We start from the raw sequence: 21831 nt of genomic DNA, 5'->3' as shown, positions 1-21831 counted from the left end.
CATGACATATTTGCATATTTTCTTAATGTTTCTACTAATAAAAGTGTAGGTTTTAAAGTTACATAAATGTGCTTATTTGCATATGCAAATTAATGGTGAAATTGAGAGATTAAATGTAAATAAGATCTAAAAACAAATTGTACTATATCTGGGTAAAAAAAATGAATGCAAATATTAAAGTAGACATCCCTTCATTAATAGAATAGGAGGGTTAATCTTAATATAGACTACACAGTGACTTTAATCTAGACATGGGTAAAAGAGAAAAAATTTAATAAATGCAATGTCAGAAAAGGTTATAGATTGCGTGAGTTTGAGGTGGTACTATCTGTTTGTTTGATCAACAGCATCGAACAGAGTGTTCAAAAAATCTGTTTGAAAACAACATTTATTTTTGAAATTGTGTTGTGTTGGTGGTGCTAGTGGGACAGAAATTACACACTTCAGCTTTAATTTGAGCAAGCCAAAAGGTAGCTGTGACAATGAAACATCTCCATAAGATGTTTAGTTATTGGAGAGATGTTAAGTATCCTTGAGACAAACCACACTGAGCTGGGGGAGCTCATCCAGGAGACACACTCTCCATAAAAATCTTTGGTTTGTCGGCACATGAATGTTCAACTCCAGTGCAAATAGTTCCATGGGAATCTATTGTATCAATTCAAAATCTTGTTTGCAAAAAACTGTGGCAACAACGTTTGGGTAAATAGGTTCATAATATTAATCATGCACTTTTTAAACATGTGTGTGATTGTGTTAATTTTCCCAACTGCTTTCTGGTGTGTAATAAGCACAAGTTAAAGTCAGAAACAGATTTTCCACCTCAGAGTGAAAATAATTCAGAGACACTCTACTTAACTGTTCCGTTTGTTTAAGGGATCGTTTTAAGGGAAGACTTCAAAGTGTTATGCAAAAGTCACACACATCTGGGATGGCATGAGGGTGAGTAAATTATAAGAGAATTTTCATTTTGGGTGAACTATCCCTTTTAGGGTTTATAAAGGTGTTTTTAATGACCAATAACGCATTTAGAAATGCATTATAAATCATTAATATGCGGTCATTACAACATAAATAAGAAGTGAAACGGTCATGCAATACCTCCCATGTTATAAATGCTTAATAACGCTTATTCAGCCTTAGAAACCTATGTACATAAGGTTCAGTATGCCTAAATCTGATCATCTTAAATGATCATCAGGCTTTATTATATGATACATGCTGTGAATGACCATGAAAGAGTTTTTGCAGAGGACTTTAGGAATAGGTCTGGGTAAGTTGGGACACCACTCATAGTAGCACCATTCTGTTTACATCAACGTGACAAGGATAGTCACGTTGATAAAAACACAAAACGGATTGTTGCAAAATCACAAAATCCCTCCTTTAAATTTCACTATGTATAAGTATTAATACATGTATTTATTAAGCTTTTATAACATGTCAGTTCAAATGCTCATTATTTGGCATGTATTGCAAAAGTCGCCCTTTTTATGTATGTTGTTATATCTGCATGTTAATGATTTGACGATGACGACACACACAGCTAGTTATTACGCTCTCTCTCTCTCTCTCTTTAATTGAAAGTGTCTATCCACCTTTCTGCAGTGCATGCACGCACACACGCAAACACACACACTCCATATATATAAAATTGCTGTTGCTTAATGTGTGTGTGTGTGTATGTGTGTTTGTGGCCACATATCATTACCCAAGTGATTTTTAACACACCACCTGTCTACAAGAAGACAGATTTTCTTTGTGTTCTTGATGGTTTCTGCCAAAAAGAGAAATGAGACTAAATTAGCATGACACATTTATACACACACACATGAACAGCACAAATTCAGATGACTGAATTGCTGGTTCTGTGTCAATTTCTATACTGTATAAAATCTTATAAAATATAAATATTGTGTTGTGAGTTGTTGTATGTGTATATTTGTGCATTTCGTGTGTGCGTGTCATGTGTAAACCTTTGTAATGAAGTACAATTTGTGTTACCATACAGAGAGGTTGATCATGGGGGGATCACAGTGTGTTGCCATGGTTTCCTGTTGGACACCTTGCTAAAATTCCATGAGCAGGAGAGTGTGTGTGTGTGTGTGTGTGTGTGTGTGTTTTCAGTACTGTTGGTATGTGTGCTGCATGAAGGATAGACTGTGTTTTATTGCTTGTGGGGATACATTTTGGTTTTCTCCGCATGAAGAGATCAACTGCTCAGCAGTGTCACTCATTGTGATGTTTGTGTGTTTTAGTGATTACTTTAGGAAACATCATTTTTATCTGTTGAGACAGCTGGTATCTTCATGTCATTCTGCCACTAAAGTTGTTGTTAGATATCTAAGGGACCTGCCACACAGTAAACATTCTTGCATTTAAAAACAGAATGGAATGAAATGCAGGAGTCTCGAGGTTAATATTAAAAGTTAACTTCTTTTAACGACTTCTTTGGTGTTTATGGCATGAGACACGCATAAAAACGGTCAAAGGTGTCTTTTAAAAAATACAATAAAGTAGCGCATGCGGAAGCATGAACTCCTGGTGAACAGGTGCCTGAAATCAAAAGAGTAGCTTTAAGTTGTGCAATTGTGAAGTTATAAAATCTGAAACATTTCGTTGTGTTCCTCTCTTCACAGAAACAATCAGACCGAAGGCAGGAGGGACAGTGTAGAAAGTAAAGTTAGAGGAAAATAAAAGAGAGAATGGATCCATTACCTATGGATTCAGCAACTGTGGATGAGTTGGTGGTTGTCTGCATACAATCTTTTGGTGAGTGAAACTATTTTAACACAATTCAGGAAGAGCATGCACATTTAGTCTGACTAAATGAAAACACAAAGGGTTTCCCAGCTGAAAAGAGCAGCTGAGATCCACTGAGTGCACTAGCATAGCCATGTTCATTAGCAGAACTTTCTGCTCGAGGAAGCCACCAGAATAAAAAATTAATAAAATGGTTTATTTAGTAATGTTCTGTGATGTTTGCGATTTCAGACAACGAAGGCACAATAAAAGGCTCCTCATTTGTGAGAATGTTTCTGATGATGCATCCTTGGTACATATCTTCCACCCAGCTGGCCAAGAAACTGCTGCTAAAGTATCCTTTTTTTTACAAAATATATATCCTTTTTTATTTTTTATAAAACATATATATATATATATATATTGTTAAATATATGTACATTAGTGTGGAGCGGAGGGGGGTGGGGCCGGGGCGGAATATCGCGCGCCCCCCTCCGCTCCACAATTGTATATACGGTATATTCATTGTGTTAATGTAGGAGGCAGCCATTCCTGATAAGTTACATTTTACTTTACCATTATATTTCAACTTCATCACATTAGTTAGAACACATGATTTGCTGGAACCTGGAATTAGAAACAAAATATATTTCAGCAGCCTCCTTTCCAAAAAACAACCAGTTACAAAATAAAAGAATGGTTTATAGACTTCTTTTTTCAAATAAGCATACTGTGTGCCAATAAGCTTTGAAATTAAATAACAATGACAACCATTGAATCTTTGCAGATTTGTTTTTATTTTTTATTTTTTAGAACTGGTAGCAGTTGTGAGCTAAACAATTTAGTTGTGCATTTTATTTTAGTCTACACTTCAGTTTAATAATGAAGAATGTTCAAGAAAATCAAGAAAAAAAAATAGATGAGCATAAGAGCTTGAGGGCAAAAAAGGATTTGGGCAACAAGAAAACAAATATGTTGTTTTTAACTGATTAAAGGCATTTAAAAAAAAATTCAGTTGAACAAAATCTAATTGAATTATGCAATATACATACACCGGCGGCCAAAAGTTTGGAATAATGTACAGATTTTGATGTTTCGTGAGGAAATTGGTACTTTAATTCACCAAAGAGGCATTCAACTAATCCCAAAGTTTAGTCAGGACATTACTGATGTAAAAAACAGCACCAGCATCATTTTTGGTCAAATCTAGACATTTCCAGCAGCCATCACTCCAACACCTTATCCTTGAGTAATCATGCTAAATTGCTAATTTGGTACTAGAAAATCACCTGCCATTACATCAAACACAGTTGAAAGCTATCTGGTTCTGTTACGACCCTCCCCTGTTTATCGTTGTCTAGGGAGTAGGGAGAGCGACATTGTCCCACACAAAACGCACCGTTTACACATTGGTAGAGGGTAAATGAGGCAGACAGAATCAGTGTAGTAAAGTGTATACATCGATTTATTTACAATACCAACCGTGAACCTTTTACAATACGAAACAATCAAAAAAGTATTTTACTAATATTTACTTTATGCACATCAAATGCTGCAGACTGGGAGGAAAAGGAACTGGACAATGCCAAATCAACGAAATGAAAAAAAACCAAAACGTCCAATCTTCTTAATCATTTGATTTAGTAAACCTACCTAAAGCAAAAAGAAAATGTAGAAACAAAATTCTTCAACGTCCGTGACGTCGTATCTACACTATACTAACTAACCCAAAAAAGAAATACAGCGGGTGGCACTTGCCCCTGACCTAGTATGTTTATACAGCAAGTCGTTCTAAGTGTGCATAATGTATATCACGTGACATAACTTACCTATTACTTTTTCCTCCAGCCAGCACAAGTACATTGAAATAGTCCAACAGTTCAGAGACGTGAAGGAATAAAGTGTTTACACGGTCAAAACAACAAGACATCAAGAGAAACATTCAAAGCATTCGGAAGAATCCAAATGTGGAGCGAGCTGTCAGTGTTGGCGTGCCCTTTTATGTAGTCGTGGGCTTCTGGTTATGGACGTAGGCATCACGGTGATGTCATCAAGTCGGCTGATTGGTAGTAGAGTCAACCAGAACGTTAAACCTGCGAAAAGTGAAAGACAGAAATCGAGAGGAAAGGGAGAGAGAGAAAAAAAACTCCAAAAGAAACCCATTAACGTCACACAGGGACATGACATTTCATTAAATGAAGCTTAACATTGTCTTTGTGTTTGTTTTTGACAGTATGCCATAGTCTGGCATGTCTTAAGGTCAATATTAGGTCAAAAATGGCAAAAAAGAAACAGCTTTCTCTAGAAACTCATCAGTCAATCATTGTTCTGAGGAATGAAGGCTATACAATGCTTGAAATGGACAAAAAAACTGAAGATTTCATACAATGGTGTACACTACAGTCATTAAAGACATCAAAACTGTCTCTAACAAGGACAGAAAGAGATGTGGAAGACCAGATGTACAACTAAACAAGAGGATAAGTACATCAGAGTCTCTAGTTTGAGAAATAGACGCCTCACATGTCCTCAGCTGACAGCTTCATTGAATTCTACCTGCTCAACACCAGTTTCATGTACAACAGTAAAGAGAAAACTCAGCCAAGACAAGACAGCCACATCTATGGCAAGTGCTACAGGAAGTGTGGGGTGAAATGTCACCTGAGTATCTGGACAAACTGACCGCTAGAATGGCAAGGATCTGCAAAGCTGTCATTGCTGCACGAGTAGGATTTTTTGATGAGAACTCTGAAGTAGTTTAAGAAGTTTTTAACAGTTTTTTCAAATTGTAATAGTCATTTTTCACGTTATTAATGTCCTGACTATACATTGTGATCAGTTGAATGCAAAAACTTTACATTATTCCAAACTTTTGAAAGTTTTCAGGTTTTCTTTTTCGTTTCTTGACCAGTTTCTAGTCCCTGGGTACACTACTCTCAGTAAAGTTTTACATTCTTCCGTAAAGTTCGGTAAAACCTCATTTTCTGTGTAAACCTTGTGTAAAAAAGTTTTAAAGGAACAGTTCACCTAAAAATTTAAATTCTCTCATCATTTACTCACCCTTGTGCCATCCCAGATGTGTATGACTTTCTTTCTTCTGCTGAATACAAATGAAGATTTTTAAAAATATATTTCAGCTCTGTAGGTCCTCAAAATGCAAGGGAATGTTTGTGTTTTGCAGAAGAAACACAAGTCAGGCCTTGGAGGGGAGTACCGGACGATCGGTATGATTGTGAAATCAAATTTTTCGGTGAACAATCCCCTTAAGTCCTATTTTTACATTTAAATGTGTACAGATAAATGAAAGAATACTTGATGTAAAGCTGCCATCTAAAATATGGATTAAAATGTTGATAACACAACTTCATAACCCCCCCTCCCCCCCAAAAAAGAAAAACAAATCTATTCCAATGCCTTTTTTGATGTGTATTCAATTTCATTTGTAGGTTGTGTGCAGGTTGTAAAGGTTAGCTGTAAAGTACTGGTGTAAAATTAAACTGTAAAGGCTAAAGTCATAGTGTAAAATACTCTTAACAAGCATGCAGGTCACAAGAGGAGGGCAGTACTGATGAGATCAGAGCCAAAATATGCCACCTCGTAAAGTAAGTCTAATCCTCATCTCTCTCTCTATTTCTACATGGTACAGATAGAGACATCTTTTTCTTTTCATCCACTCTTTGCCTTACCATTTCACCCTCTCTATAAGATACTGGATTTCTGAATTTCCGGTAGAGTTTGATCTGAATCCTGCTTTGGCTAACCAGATTAAAGACCTGAGAGAGAACCTGATTGCTGGAGGCAATGAAACCCAGGGTCAACTTATAGATGTAGAGAGTGTGTAAGTATACACACAAACAGTAGAAATGCTCATACTCGGGTTAAGAAAACAGATCGATAACCCAAAAATCTAAAATCTGTTATAGTCCACCAAAATCAATATGTTATACCCTCATTAACATACTAAACCTTTCAGAGAGTTTGAAAAATCTTGTTGATGCTTCTGCAAGAATTAGTTAAAATCATATGGGGTTGGAGCAACATGAGGATGAGTAGATGATGATGGCTTTCATGTCTTATAAGGGATGTCCTGAGACACAATTTCAGATGTCATTTCAGCAATTTAGAACTGTATGGAGGAATAATAACTGTCTGAGAGGACACACTCATCTTCCAATCCCACCCCGCAGGCCATCGTATAAATGGAAAAGGCAAGTGACACAGAGAGTTACATCTCTGTCCAAAAAGAGAAAAATGTCCCTTTTATTTGATCACCTGAACCCCTGTGAGCTTGCTGAACACCTGACCTATCTGGAGTACAAATCTTTCTGCAAGATCCTGGTATGTTTGTATGGAGTGTAAAATATAAAAATGCCTAATTTCATGCACTGAATTAATTATGTGACACAAAATGTACTATTTTATGACAGTTACACTTTAACACATTGTGTGCAGGAAAAGAAAAAAAGCCAGCTACATTTCATCAACGAAAGTGTAAAGTCAGCACTTCATTTCGTGCATGAAATTCTAAACTGATTTTATGCACAAAATGTATGCACTTTCATTTCCTGGAATATAAGGGTAAATGTACTATTACTTTAGTGGATAACAGAAAGGCAGATGGAATTTGCACCCTGATGCAAATAATGCTAGATGTAATTTACACCCTGATGCAAATAATGCTAGATGTAATTTACACCCTGATGCAAATAATGCTAGATGTAATTTACACCCTAGTGAAATTTTTTGTATTTCAATTTATATGTCAAGAAATGAATAAACAAATATGCTAAATAAAACAAATACATACAAAAATACAACAAATGTCCGACAGTTTTTACACTAGATCCCAAATGAATTACTAATGATTTAATAACAATAACTGTAGTTGCGTGGCGTCCGCCATCCTATTCTCCCCCGTCAATGTTCAGGAGAGAAACGCAGTGGGAGATGCTGATATAAACACGGAGATGGCTAACAACAGCGAAAGCCGTCCGTCTAGCGTATCTTCATAACGAAATGGAAATGGCTTTTGTCTTTCTGGTCTCAAAACACATTAAAGTGTAACAACATTTATGCCACAAATGTTGTAGACTGAGCTTAATTTATATTAAATCCGGAATATTCCTTTAACACGTTTACACAACTGTAATTGAGCCATTCTTAGTTTGAAACCAAGTGTATACTGTGACACTGTAGCAATACAAATTTTGCTCGAGCACGACCAGTAAAGCTACCTCATGTGTGTTCTGTAACCACTTGTTTTGTGTGTCAGTTTCAGGATTACCACAGCTTTGTGATGCATGGCTGTACAGTGGATAACCCCATTCTGGAGAGGTTTATAACACTCTTTAACAGGGTCTCGCAATGGATTCAACTGATGGTACTGAGTAAACCCACCGCCCCACAGAGAGCCGCTGTGATTTCACACTTCATACATGTCGCACAGGTCTGGAAAACATAATTAAACTGCCTGTAAAACTTTATTACAGGGTTTATGTCAGCTCAGGGGCATTTTATCTGAGAAGCAAGGGAGGCAATGCCTCAGAGAAAATACTGGGTGTGGTGGTGGGGGTGGGGATGGAACCACCTCACATCAGACCCAAAACCTGTAAAACACAGTTGAGGTTCCGGTGTAGAGGTTTAGTAGGATAGCAGCTAGTCCCATGTGACTTGCCTTCTCTTTGTCTCGTGAATTTTTTAGAAGCGCGGTGGGGCTCCATCACCCCCTGCTCTTGTTCCTCCAGATGATCTCTTGTTCTCTTCCATCCTTTGGGCCCTGAGCACTTCCTATTCCAAAATATCACATCCGTCGCCCACTTGATTTCTCTCTATATAGCAAGGTTTTCTGACCATCACTGAAGCCGCTGTTTACCTCTGGTTGTCTCTCTTTGAAATCCTTTCCTCATTCATCATCCATCACTAGCTGAAACACCCCCCTTATGAGGTCTATTGGGGATTGGTGTTGTCTCTACACATACATCCCTGTTTCCTCTCAACAAATGCAAAACATTTTTAAAATATGCAAAAGACTTCAAAGGAATATTCCAGGTTCAATACGAGTAAAGCTCATTCGACAGCATTTATAGAATAATATTGATTACCACAAAAAAAGAATGTCCCAACTACGTCCTTTTCTTTAAAAAGGAAAAAATCTGTGTTACATTGAGGCACTTACTATGGAAGTGAATGGGGGGGGGGTCAATATTTTAATGTTAAAATACTCACTGTTTCAAAAGTATAGCCACAAGACATAAACAATATGTGTGTAAACAGTGTGATAGTGTGATAAAATGACTTTTAAACCATTTCTGTGTAAAGTTATAGCCAATGATACATCTTCACATCTGTACCATGGTACAGTGATGGAATCAGATAGAAACCATGTTTCTGTACCATGGTACATTAAAACCACCTCCCTAATATTGTGTAGCCCCCCACCCCCCAATATTGTGTAGCCCCCCCCCGTACAGCCAAAACAGCGCCAACCAACATCTCAGAATAGCATCCTGAGATACTATTTGTCTAATTGTACAGAACGTTATCTGAGTTACTGTAGACTTTACCAGTTCAAACCAGTCTGGCCATTCTCTGTTGACCTCTCTCATCAACAAGACATTTCCATCTACAGAATTGTCACTCACTGGAAGTTTTTTGTTTTTGTCACCATTCAGAGTAAATTCTAGTGACTGTTGTGAAAATCCTAGGAGATCAACAGTTACAGAAACACTCAAACCAACAATCATCCATGTGATTATCTAATCAGCCAATCGTGTGACAGCAGTGCATAAAATCATGCAGATACCGTCCAGGAGCTTCAGTTAATTTACACATCAACTATCAGAATGGGGAAAAAAATGTGATCTCAGTGATTTGGACCATGGCATGATTGTTGATGCCAGATGGGCTGATTTGAGAATATTGTTTTGTTTTGCTTCCATAACAGAAACATGCAGTGTTTTGTCTGGAAGATTTGGTAAACTTCAACAGCTCTCTCTCTCTTTTTCTCACTCACTCCCTAAAGAATCTACTACAGTTGCAGAATTTTAACACGTTGATGGCAGTGGTTGGCGGTCTTAGTAACAGCTCTATCTCTGGGCTGAAGGAGACTGAGGCACATATTAGCGATGAGACCAGTAAGGTAAATACAACACCTGTACAGGGCACAACAAAACCTACATGTCAGACCCAACACCTATACCTAATATGTACCTAATACCTTTCAGTCAGTCCTAACACTTGTACATCAACGTGTCTCTCTCAGATCTTTAACAGTTTGGTGGACCTGGTGACCTCTTGCGGTAACTACAGTCACTACCGGCGCAGATTCGCAGAGTGCACTGGATTTCGCTTCCCCATTCTGGCAGTTAACCTCAAGGACCTGACAGCTGTTCATGTCGCTCTGCAGGACTGGACGGACTCAGAGAAGACTCATGTCAACTTGGTTAAAACACAGCAACTCTATGCAATCCTCCAGGAACTTGCCCTCGTGCAGACCACTACCCCTAACATTGAGGCCAACACAGACTTGCTCAATCTGCTTACAGTGAGTGAGTGTGTGTGTGTGTGTGTTAGCAACATCATAGAGGAATAGCAACAGTGCTTGAACTTGGATATCTGAATTACAGATATTTCAGCCTGCATATAGTAGCTGTATATCAGGATGATGTTTTTTCATGAGCATATTCGAGATGATTTAATGTAACGATCAGTGTTAGGGAAGCTACTTTGTAACTTGACAAAGTTCAAGTAATTCATGTAGTTAGTTACACTACAAGTTACTATCAAAAAGTAGCTAGCTACATTGAAGCTACTCAATGAGGCAATATGTTTTTAAATGTTACTATCAAATTATTAAATAATAATAACTAAATTTACACTAATAACATTTATTAATACATTTACATATTAATTACATACATTTAATGTAATTAATACATTAAATAATGGCCACAAAATAAAATACAACAACATAAAGTAAAAACAGAAAAGATCAGACGCCATAAAAACATTTATAGTATACATCACACTTTTCAGTCCTTCTGCTGTGCACAGCTGTAGCCTACAGAACTTCCCTAAAACTAAAAACTTTTATGATAAGCTCTCCTTGGGCTGATGTTTTGTGCTTGTCACATAATATAGAGTATGGATAATATGTGAATAAAGACCCAGGGCTTGTTTCTTCCCACACCTGTGTTCTTGTTCATTGCATTTTTGGACCTTTTGCCATTAACAAACAAGTGCCAGATTTACAGGTCACATACAGAGGTTGCGCTACGAATATCTGATGGACGAAATTTCCATCATGGTCAAATTAGTTTAAATATCCCTGATACGTAGGATATCTGATGTTGTCTCGATATAATCAACATTTTCAGTTAAAATGAATTTGCATATTAAGTGTGTACTCTGATAAAACAAGTGTTCTATTTATAATTTGCAGAGTTGAGGAAGGAACTTTAAAACTTTTACTTACGTTATGGATGTTTCTGTCTGAGAGTGGCAGTCTGGTAATCTATTTCCCGCACACACATACCATGTGCACAGATGAGCGGGCGAGCGTGAAAGAACATAAAAAAAAGGAATTTGAAAGAGTGCGTAATCTTCTGCTCTTAGCCAGAATAATCACGTAAAGACAATCCTGGCCGGACTCTCTTTTTCAGGTCCAAAAAATATATCTGGGAAAAGGAGGATGTATAGTCACCCTATAATAGATAGTCGCAATAATACATGCCATAATAAATTATTACTTTTACCAGTAATTTTATTTATTTAACATAAAAATAATAGTTATTTAAATGCTATGAAATTGAGAAAATGTGTCAGCAGTTATATAATAGGAATTATTTCACAATATCCCAATAACGCACAAATATTAAGAAACAAAATAAACATATTCAGAACAGTAAATAAATTCCTAAAAAGGCAATAATATTTTTTTTATAAAACATTTAAAAAACATTTGAATTATTTATATTCTATTTATAAAATAAATAATTGTTTAATAAAAAAAAGTAAAGATATGCTGATGTGGTGTCTATTAACAACAAAGTGTCTAAAACATTCTTTATTGCATAGAATTGAATTGTGTTCTTTTATCATTTTCAGATTTATCCGCCCCTGTATGTCGTAATAAGCTGCCAGTAAATGGCGGTAATGCGCTATTTTAGTTTGTGATCTGTCATTACAAAAAAGGAGACGAAGAAGCTGCCTGATTCTGAGCAGCAGCCAGAGTACACTTAAAGTCTGTAGTTTTGCAATAAAGGCAAATAGTTATAATCTGACCAAAACATGATGTAGTGTTTAAATACTTTGAAAAAGTATTTTAGTGTTTTCAAATTGGCCCCATTCACTTCCATTGTAGCCTCACTGTAACTAAGATTTTTTTTTTTAAAGAAAACGAGCGACGAGTCAATATTAATTTATGTGGTGATTAATATGCCAAAAATGCTGGCGATTGAGCTTAACTTGCATTTAAAATTCCTTTTAAGAACAAAAAACCCCAATTGCTATGAAAAACAAACCTAAACGATAAATAAATATCAAATCTGCTAAATGAATAAATGTAAATATGGTTAACGTGAACTAAAAATTAACAAGACATTTACAGCATCTTGGTTGATGTTGATCTCTACATACAATAATACATTTTTAACATTTAAAATTGTATGATGATGTTAGTGAATGAATTATGTACTAGCATATTCTGACAATGAACAATAGTATAATCATAAATGAACATTAACCAAGTTCAATAAATGCCATAAGACCTTATTGTTTATTGTTAGTTCATAATACCTAACGGATTAAATAATGTCAATGTATAAAACCTTATTATTAGGTGTTTTCCTTTTTTTCAAGCTGTTCTAGACAGGCCATAATCATGCTGTTTAGTCCTTTTCAGTATTTCTTTCAGAAAAACATTAGGAAGAATACAAGTATAATGTTGGCTAAAAGTGTTTATATAGTGTTTGCTAGCTTTGTATCTTGAGGCAGATTGTTCTTGTGTTTCATGTATAGGTGTCACTGGATCAGTACTACACAGAAGAGGAGATTTATCAGCTCTCATTACAGAGAGAACCCAGAGCTGATAAACCAGCGGTCAGTTTTCAAGACAGATTAATTTAATTGTAACATTCTAATTTGGTTCAATTTTGGCCTTTTATTATTTTGAGTTTTTCGGCAGTCAAACAGTACAATACATTAATTGAAATATAAATAATGTTTAACATGTATGAGACATGTGAAGTATATGTTCTGGGGAATAGATTTAAATCAATATAAAGCTATGTAACAATTCATGCATTGGACTGAAAGAAATTGTCATCTTGTCTTAAACCTGTGACTTTGTTTTTGATTGGTGGATCAGAACTCTAGTCCCTCCCCCAGCCAAGCTCCTAAGCAACCTTCGATGATTGACGAATGGACAGCGTCAGTGAAGCCTAAAGCTGATCCTGCTATTATCAGCAAACATATCGAGAAGATGGTGGATGTAAGAAAATAATAATAATAAAAAATTACAAGGTTCAGAGTCAAGTCAAACACTTACCATTGGCAGCTAAAAAGGATGAAGCTTCATTTGCTATGTGTTACAACTGATCATTTATAATAAAATAGCCATTGCATAGCTAAAGTAATTCCAGCATACACAATGGTACTATGATCTCCTTTGCTAATATCTAACTAATATCTACCAAACTAATAAATGGTTAGTTAGATGTTCTTAGTTAATTCGTAACTAATGCTTAATATCTCACTACTGTGACCTGAATCAATACATAAAACAAATAAACATTAAGTATGATTAAATAATTTACCTTATGGCGGGTAGTAACAGTTCCCAAGGTGGGATTTGTCATGAATAATATAAAGGCGGACCTTAATACAGGGTCAACTGTGTATATTTGGTTACACACATAGTAACTATAAATTAAATAGTTTAACAGGGTCAGTTTGTCAATTTTAAACTCCCTCAAGCATGTAAGATTCACCAATCTTTACTTTATTTATTTTCTTGCAGTCGGTGTTTAAGTATTTCGACACAGACGGTGATGGGTACATCTCCCGTGAAGAGTTTGAGTGCATCCGGAATAACTTCCCTTATCTCAGCAAGGTCGAAGAGCTTGATAAAAACCAGTGAGTGTTTCAAAGTTAAACAAGAGTGCAGGCCTCTGCATATCATCCCCTGGTGCTAGTCAACAGCATATGTTGTATTTTGGACACTGGTCTCCCAGCTTTTGTAGTGCTTTCCCTTCTAGGCTGTATTATAGGCTTTAACCAGCTTCACCTGAATGATCATGCTGGTTGATCTGCTTCAGCAGTAAGTTTTGCTGGTCAATAATGAACACCAAAACCACCATAGATCCAAGTTAAAAAATAACTAAAGAAGAACTAAAGAATAAACGGTCTTATACGCTAGGATACTAGTAAAATGTGATGCTAAGCTGGACTTGTTCTGGTCCCCTGCTGTGTGTTGCATTACAGAGACTATCTGTAACACAACTGATCTGCAGCAAACTCTACAGCCGTCAAAGTAAGTGCAGGGGACTGAAAAGAGTGGGGAGCGTTATAAGTTAGGGGTGATTGTATCTGTGACCGTGCCAGGCAGGGCCGTTTCTAGGCATAGGCGAACTAGGTGGTCGCCTAGAGTGCCAATGGCTTGGGGAGCGCCAAGTATAAGCCCATGAGATGTGAACATTGAGAACATACAGTTTGGAACCTATTGAATTACTAGGAAAATTTGATATGAAGGTACAGTTTGGGGAACAAACAGAGAATTTGGAGCTACTCAAAATGGGTGGGACCTACCTTGATGGTTCGAAATTGAATTCACATTTTGAAGTTAGATTGGTCCAGCGTGATGAGGTGATCAACCCTGTAAGGGCAATCTGTGAAAAAATACACTATTATGTTCTGTACAGACAGAGGGGCAATTACTTGGATTAAAGCTTAATTGCAGGTACTTAAAGAGCGCATCAGGAAGATCTCAAAGTTCGCAATAGATGCGTTCTATGTCCTCCTGTCCTTTCGTGTTCTTCCGAGGTAGCTTGGCACTGGTCTTCATAAGCACTCAAGTCCTTTCTTTGCATTAAGAAACACCCTATTTTACATAGCATTCCATAGTGCTCACTATTTGCCCCAACCAATCTGATGTCCTAGGGTGGATAAATACACAACAAATAGGAGATGGTATAACATGGTAAAAATTGACATAATTTACACACTAATATACAACAACAATTCGGACACTCTTACAAAAGCAATACCCGAAATAGCGCACTATATATTTAGTTAAAGGGGCAATTTTGGACACAGCTAAGGTGTCAAGGTTTGGCTGATTAACATGGGCAGTAAGCCTCTGCTGATAACTAGATTATTTTGAGATTTTGCTGGCAGAAATGCATGCAGCTTTTTTAGTTTATTAACATGGTTGAATTTTTGTTAATGAATGTAAGTAAAAAGAGAACAGAGAATAGGAATTGCTCTTTGTGAGCATAACAAGTTATTGTGCATGGATCCTGATAATCGCTGCTTTCTTTTCTCTAACACTTGTTCTGTCTATCTCCCCTCTCAGGGATGGAAAGATCAGCATGGAAGAGATGATGGAGTATTTTATGAAGGCAAGTTCTCTGCTAAACTGTCAGACGGGCTTCAAGCACACCTTTGCGGAGACCACATTTTTTAAACCCACCTTCTGTGAACACTGCACCGGCTTCGTAAGTAGCAAATTGCTCAGCCAATCAGATACAAGTAAAAGCTGTTTTGTCATTTTTGCAAAAGAATGAGTAGTGTTTTTTTCTAAAGCACTATTTGATCTGGATAAGTTTTCTTTTTTCTTTTTTTTTTCTTTGGAATGCCCATCCCAATGCGCTCTAAGTCCTTGTGGTTGTGTAGTGACTCGCCTCAATCTGGGTGGCGGAGGGCGAATCTCAGTTGCCTCCGCATCTGATACAGTCAATCCACGTATCTTATCAAGTGGCTTGTTGAGTGCTAGCATATGTGGAGGCTCATGCTATTCTAAGCGGCATCCATGCACAACACACTTCATGCTTAATATTAAAATATATTTATATTTTTATATCAACTTGAAACTGAAGCAGTAACATCACGAAAACAAGTTGTTTTTTTTTAAACTCAGTAGCCCACCCCTTGTGCCACCCATTGGGGGCAGTGATGTACAAAAGTTTTGCTTCGATCTGTTGGTTAGTTATAGCAATGTGTGGTTTGTAGCTGTGTATTTTGTGTTGTTTTCCCCAGTGACCCCGTTTAAATCACTTTAGAATACAGGGACCCACTTTATATACCTACTTGGTGTCTTTACCTACTTTGCGCTTAATATGTACATGTGTGTTGTTGCATTGTACTTCCATTTAATTACATCTGTTGTGCACTTTTAACCTCATCCCTACCCCTAAATCTAACGCTTCCCCTAAAACTATCCATATCTCAACCTCAGTAGGAGCAAATGTGAATCTTTTGAGAATTTGCAGAACTACATGAAGTTACACAATAAGTACATTGTATTTTATGTATTTTAATGTTAGTACATGGAAGTTAAAGATGCCTAATAAAGTGGGACCTAAAACTGTTTATTCCAGAGTTTTTTCAGAAAGTGGCGTTCCAAATTCAAATGTTTAAATGTGAATGGCGTTTTCCTTAAGGCATTAATAGTGAACGGCTTAACAAACATACAGTGTGTCTCATCTGGCTCTCTATGTCGTGAATTAGTATATCATGAATATGCACACAGGGCACAATTACGAGGTTACACATTTAAATGCAGCTGCTATTAATGAACAACATCGTTGTATAATGACACTATCGTGCACTTTCGTTGATTATATTAGAACATACAGTACAGTGTTTTTATAAATGATAAATGACATAAATGATTAAATAAATTCACAAGGTTGTTTCCCTATAATGATTATTATGAATGAAAGATAATTATTTTGTAAAGTTTCAGGAAGGCTTTGGCATCATATTTAGACTTACATTTACGTTTATGCATTTGGCAGACGCTTTTATCCAAAGTGACTTACAGTGCACTTATTACAGGGACAATTCCCCCAGAGCAACCTGGAGTTAAGTGCCTTGCTCAAGGACACAATGGTGGTGGCCATGGGGTTAGAACCTGTGACATTTTGATTAACAGCCCTGTGCTTTAGCCACTACGCCACCACCACTCCAACTTGCGCTTGTCCTCTAATGACTGGAAAGACTTTAGAAGACAAGATTTCCAGTGAGCTGATCGTAATCCACAGTGATTCTGTCTCCAAGCGTTTTTCCTGCCCTTTTCTCCTAATCTAAAATGACCTCTGAAAGCAGAGCCACAATATTCTTTATTGAACATCATTTCTTTACTCACTGAAAGCTGCGTATGGACAGACACGTTCTACTGCAAGCCTCAATGGGATAAATACACAATCACACACTTTCACAAGATTAGTTACTCCATGAATCGTATCATAATTCACTCTTTTTTTATAATTGCTTATGATCACCTGGTACTCCTGTTGTTATTTTGGTGAGCTTCATGTGACCGAATCAGAGAGAGAGATTTGCGGTGAGTTGGTATATTTGTCAACACTCCACCATTTTTTATCGTTAAATGTGTCATACCTCCGACTGAAGAGAGTGAGATCTTAGCAAAACAGTCTGCAAGTGTGACCAGGGCTCGAGTTGAGGGAGGATGCAAGGGGATGCTATCCCCCTTGTTGCAAGAAATATTAAAAACCATCTCCCTTGTAAAACCACCATCCCCTTTAGATCAATTGTGTCATGTATTACATAGAACTAATCAGTAAGTAAAATGTTTACGTTTGATAAATAACAGACTTTAAAAAATTGGCGATTAGCTGACCAGAATTAGATTTCGAGTGGTGAAATCCCCCAATAAGATCTTCACACTTACATTGTTTAGTAACCATGAGCGTGCAAGTGCATTGTGGTTTCAAAACGGCGAATTTCTCAGAAAGGTGAGGAGTTTGGATCCCTAAAATGTTTTTTTTCTCCATGCATTTATTTATTTTGAGGAATTTTATAATTTTCCATGGCACACCTGACAATCTTTCACAGTGGTTGGGAAACACTGTTCTAGTGTACATGTAAACGAGCTCGGTGCGTGTGTGTGTGACACTTCAGATCTTGACCTGTGTGTGTGTTTGAGAGAAGGAGAGCGCAAAAGAGTTATGTGTGAACCCTTTGATGCTGTGTGTTTGTGATATTGTGGACTCTCCTTTTAACTATTGTTTACCTGTTGTGATTCTCTCTTTTCATGTCATTTCTTTGTACTATTTTCCACCTATTCCTCTGTGCATTTTTTTCTCTTTGAAAAACTAATACAAATATGCGTATCCCTCTTTTTCAGATATGGGGCTTGTATAAACAAGGATACAAGTGCAAAGGTAAGCGGTATGTATGTACAGTGACCCTGGGCACTAAAGTCATACTAGAAATGTAGGGTTGACCAAACAAAACTCACAGAAATATTCTCTCCTTTCCACCTCCTCAGGAGAGAAATTACCCTTTTATAATTTCTCCTCCAATTTTACAAACAGGATCAAGGATAATTGCAACCCTATTTGCTATGCACTAATTGTCCGGTTCATTGACTGAATGTTTTTATTAGGAGTGTGATGAAACCTAATAATGTGGAGATTTGCATTTGACACCAGTTTAGAGTTTGTTGGCACTATGATGTTGTGATAAGCAGAATATTTAAATTAGTTGCATGAAATACTTTTTACAGGCAAAATACTCCTAAAAACACCTCTCTCTCTGGGGGCCTGGGTAGCTCAGTGAGTATTGACACTGCCTACCACCCCTGGAGTCGCGAGTTCTTATTCAGGGCATGCTGAGTGACACCAGCCAGGTCTCCTAAGCAACCAAATTGGCCTGGTTGCTAGGGAGGCTAGAGTCACATGGGGTAACCTCCTCGTGGTCGCTATAATGTGGTTCTCGCTCTCGATAGGGCGTGTGGTGAGTTGTGCAGTAACGTGCTCAACAAGCCATGTGATAAGATGAGCGGATAGACGTGGAGGCAATTGTGATTCATCCTCCACCATGCAGATTGAGGCGAGTCACTACGCCACCACTAGGACTTAGCGCGCATTGGGAATTCCAAATTGGGGAGAGAAAAAAACCCGCCATCTCTGACTGATTTTTCAGTTTTCATCTGTTTGTGTGTAAGCATTTGTGTGTTACACCCATTCCTTTTACTCCCACATATCCACTTTCTTACTACTCCTTCCACCCCCCTCTCTGTCTCTTTCTCAGTTTGTGGAGTGAAATGTCATGAAGCATGTCGTGCTCGTCAGGTGGTCGAATGCCGTAAGTCCAGATCCCACAGCTTTCCTCAGGCCAGCAGCGCTCAGTCAAACATGCAGAACACAGGTATACACACACACACACACGCTGGTGTGGATATCCTCATGAGGACTCCCTCACCCCCACACACACACACATTTTCACATTGCACATAAAAACTTAGATCAGCTGTTTTTGACTTTCTCTGTCTCTCCCTGTTTGTTCTTTGGTTTTCAGTGATCACAGAGGAGGATATTGAGGAAGTTGAACAGGGAGTGTTTGACTCTCAAATTTAAACAGGTAAAGCAAAGTTTTGCAATACCACATGATATAAAAAAAACTGTTGAATGTAGCAAAATGTTTTCTCTGAAGAAGTTATTCACAGAAAATGTGTTCCTAGTACGGAGATATTTGAAAATGATTGTAAAAATACTGTAATCTATTTAATTGCTCAAAGGAAATGCTAACCCAAAAATGTAAGTTCCCATCATTTACTGACCCTCATGTTGTTCTAAATCTATAGTCCTATTCCTTCAACATAATTACATGTGTTTGTCATTGCAAAATATAGTATTGTTATTTTTTATGATGCTCATTACAGATTTTTATCTTCATTCACAAACTATCAGTATGTCAGCAAAAAGTAACTTGATTTAAGGGCAAATTCTTCAACAATACTGAAGAGAAAACCAAAGCTAATCAGAGTCAACTGCCAGATTTTGGGAGAGGCTGTTCAGTGACCGTCACAGCCTGACACATGATAATCATGAGATGCTGCCATCAGCTGGATTAAAGCTTCAACTTCGGATCACCTCTTCACTTCTGCGTCTGAAGATAATCGCAGACATAATTTTATGATGTATCATTACTTGCATATTTCTCCAAGCTCATTTAATTGCTTTTTTAAATAAAAAAAGCATAAAAAAGAAAAATAGACAAAAAAGTAAAAGAAGATGGCTGTGTTCTGAGATGTCCAGAGAAATGTTAGTAAAACTGTACATTTAAGGTTTTATTAGTTAACATTGTAGTAGTTAATGCATAATAGTTGATGAATACATGAGTAGGTATCATGTATTCATCAACTATTAATGAACTATTTTTGCAACATTAATCTTGATTAAATGTTAATTTATTAATTTTAAGAACTATAACAACAAATGCAACCTTATTGTGTTTCCTAAATGTTTATCAAAATAAGAATTACTGCCGTAATAAGCAGGCATGTGCAGAGGGGATATCTCTAGGGTCTCGAAACTCTGCTCTTTTACTGATTTGCCCCTCTGACGGTGCAGTGGCGTAGCTACAGGTGTTCAAAGGTGTGCAAATGCCACCCAAAATAAAAGCTTGAACACCCAAATGAAATGGTGTTTTTTATGCTTAATAATAGAATGTACAGGTGTAAAAATGCCTCAATATTATAGTAAGCAGTGGGAATTGGGCATGCCATACTGGGGAGAAAAGGGGATTAAAAAAAGAATAAAGTAGAAGAAAGTTTAGTTTGGATTTCTGCCTCATTGTAATTGATCACGTCTATATCAGCAAAATAAATTCATTGTTGTTCTTTTCTTCCCCAATTACAATATATTATGTATATTGTGGAACATTTGGAGAATACACTTGGAAATAGGCTTTACTGTACTGTCTTTTCTCGCAATCATTAATAGTCCTTAACATGTTACACGGAGTAAAGTTTTTTTAATCTGTGAGCCTGCTTGGTTTAAAGATCAGTTTTATCTGCCTGTATTGGTGATAGATTACATTTATATATAAATTATTGGTTCAGTAAATGTTTCTGTGATGATATGCAAATCAATCATGCATAATCAGTATTTTGAAGCATAAAGTTTGTATAAAGTCAAACATGATTTTAATATCCCTTTATTCCTATTGGCTCAATAATTAATGTAACATTTGTATAATTTCTTTATTTACCAAACCTCCTTGTACTCCATAAAAAAATGTGTATTATTTTTTTTATCCAAAATTACGAACCAGTTAATGTAACCTAAACTGAGGTTTATTTGTATTTTTTTTAATGTTCCTATATAGTGCAAATTATCCCACCATTAAGATTTTCGTCTTTATCATATTTTTGAAAATAACTATGAAAACAACAAATGTAATAAACTTTTTACTAATTATTAAGCCTAATATTTTGATACATTAACAGGCCAACTTTCTCCATTAATAAAAGGGTCATTACTTTTAGTTAAAGCTTCAGTGTACAACTTTTCCTTAATATGCAGAGACAGGTTAATTTTCTCTGTGAAACTACACTGTTTCTTTAGCGTTCTGACATTTTCTCTGTTTGATTTGAGTGATCCTCCTTGAGCGAAGTGTAAACGGCGCATTTTCGTTTTGGCGCCCATATTAACAGATTACACCGTTTACGCTGCAAGCGTAAGTCACGAGGTGATGCGTCCCAGAGGAGGCGGTGGGCAGATAGTTTCGGCATTGAGCCTATTTTTGCTCAGCAGCTCTGGGTGCAGTACAACACTAAAATAATCAGAGATTATAGAAAAGACACAAAATCAAATCAAAATTATTCAAACCATACCTATAGTACACTAAAATGAATATGTCTGCATGCAAATAAACACAATAAAATAACTTCATGAAGGAAAGAATTAATAAACTGCTTGACCTTTTGCCATTCTGTGTATCTAAATGTGTAGAGTTTAGACACAACATTAACCAATCACGACCAAGTGTGTTGATAAAGATTAAGTGCACGTGACTTCCCGCGGTTGTCCTTGAAGCAGTTAAAGAAATACATTTGCTGTA

The 21831-nt window shown here is 36.8% G+C and overlaps 1 protein-coding gene across 1 annotated transcript; it reads left to right on the top strand.

Annotated features, from left to right (window-relative positions):
- The first annotated feature begins 2705 nt into the window (after positions 1–2705).
- Positions 2706–20725, top strand: LOC127650840 (RAS guanyl-releasing protein 2-like). The gene is made up of 16 exons (XM_052136481.1): positions 2706–2772; positions 2995–3097; positions 6288–6344; positions 6449–6580; positions 6930–7080; positions 8015–8188; positions 9764–9880; positions 10004–10285; positions 12760–12840; positions 13109–13231; positions 13760–13875; positions 15314–15455; positions 18110–18146; positions 19018–19134; positions 19285–19347; positions 19649–20725. Exons 1-15 carry the CDS (start codon positions 2706–2708, stop codon positions 19341–19343), a joined length of 1758 nt encoding a protein of 585 aa, XP_051992441.1. The 3' UTR covers positions 19344–19347; positions 19649–20725.
- The last annotated feature ends 1106 nt before the right edge of the window (positions 20726–21831 follow it).

This window comes from Xyrauchen texanus, chromosome 1 (assembly GCF_025860055.1).
Source record: "Xyrauchen texanus isolate HMW12.3.18 chromosome 1, RBS_HiC_50CHRs, whole genome shotgun sequence".
Taxonomy (NCBI): Eukaryota; Metazoa; Chordata; class Actinopteri; order Cypriniformes; family Catostomidae; genus Xyrauchen; species Xyrauchen texanus.
This window is presented reverse-complemented; position numbering and strand designations above follow the sequence as displayed.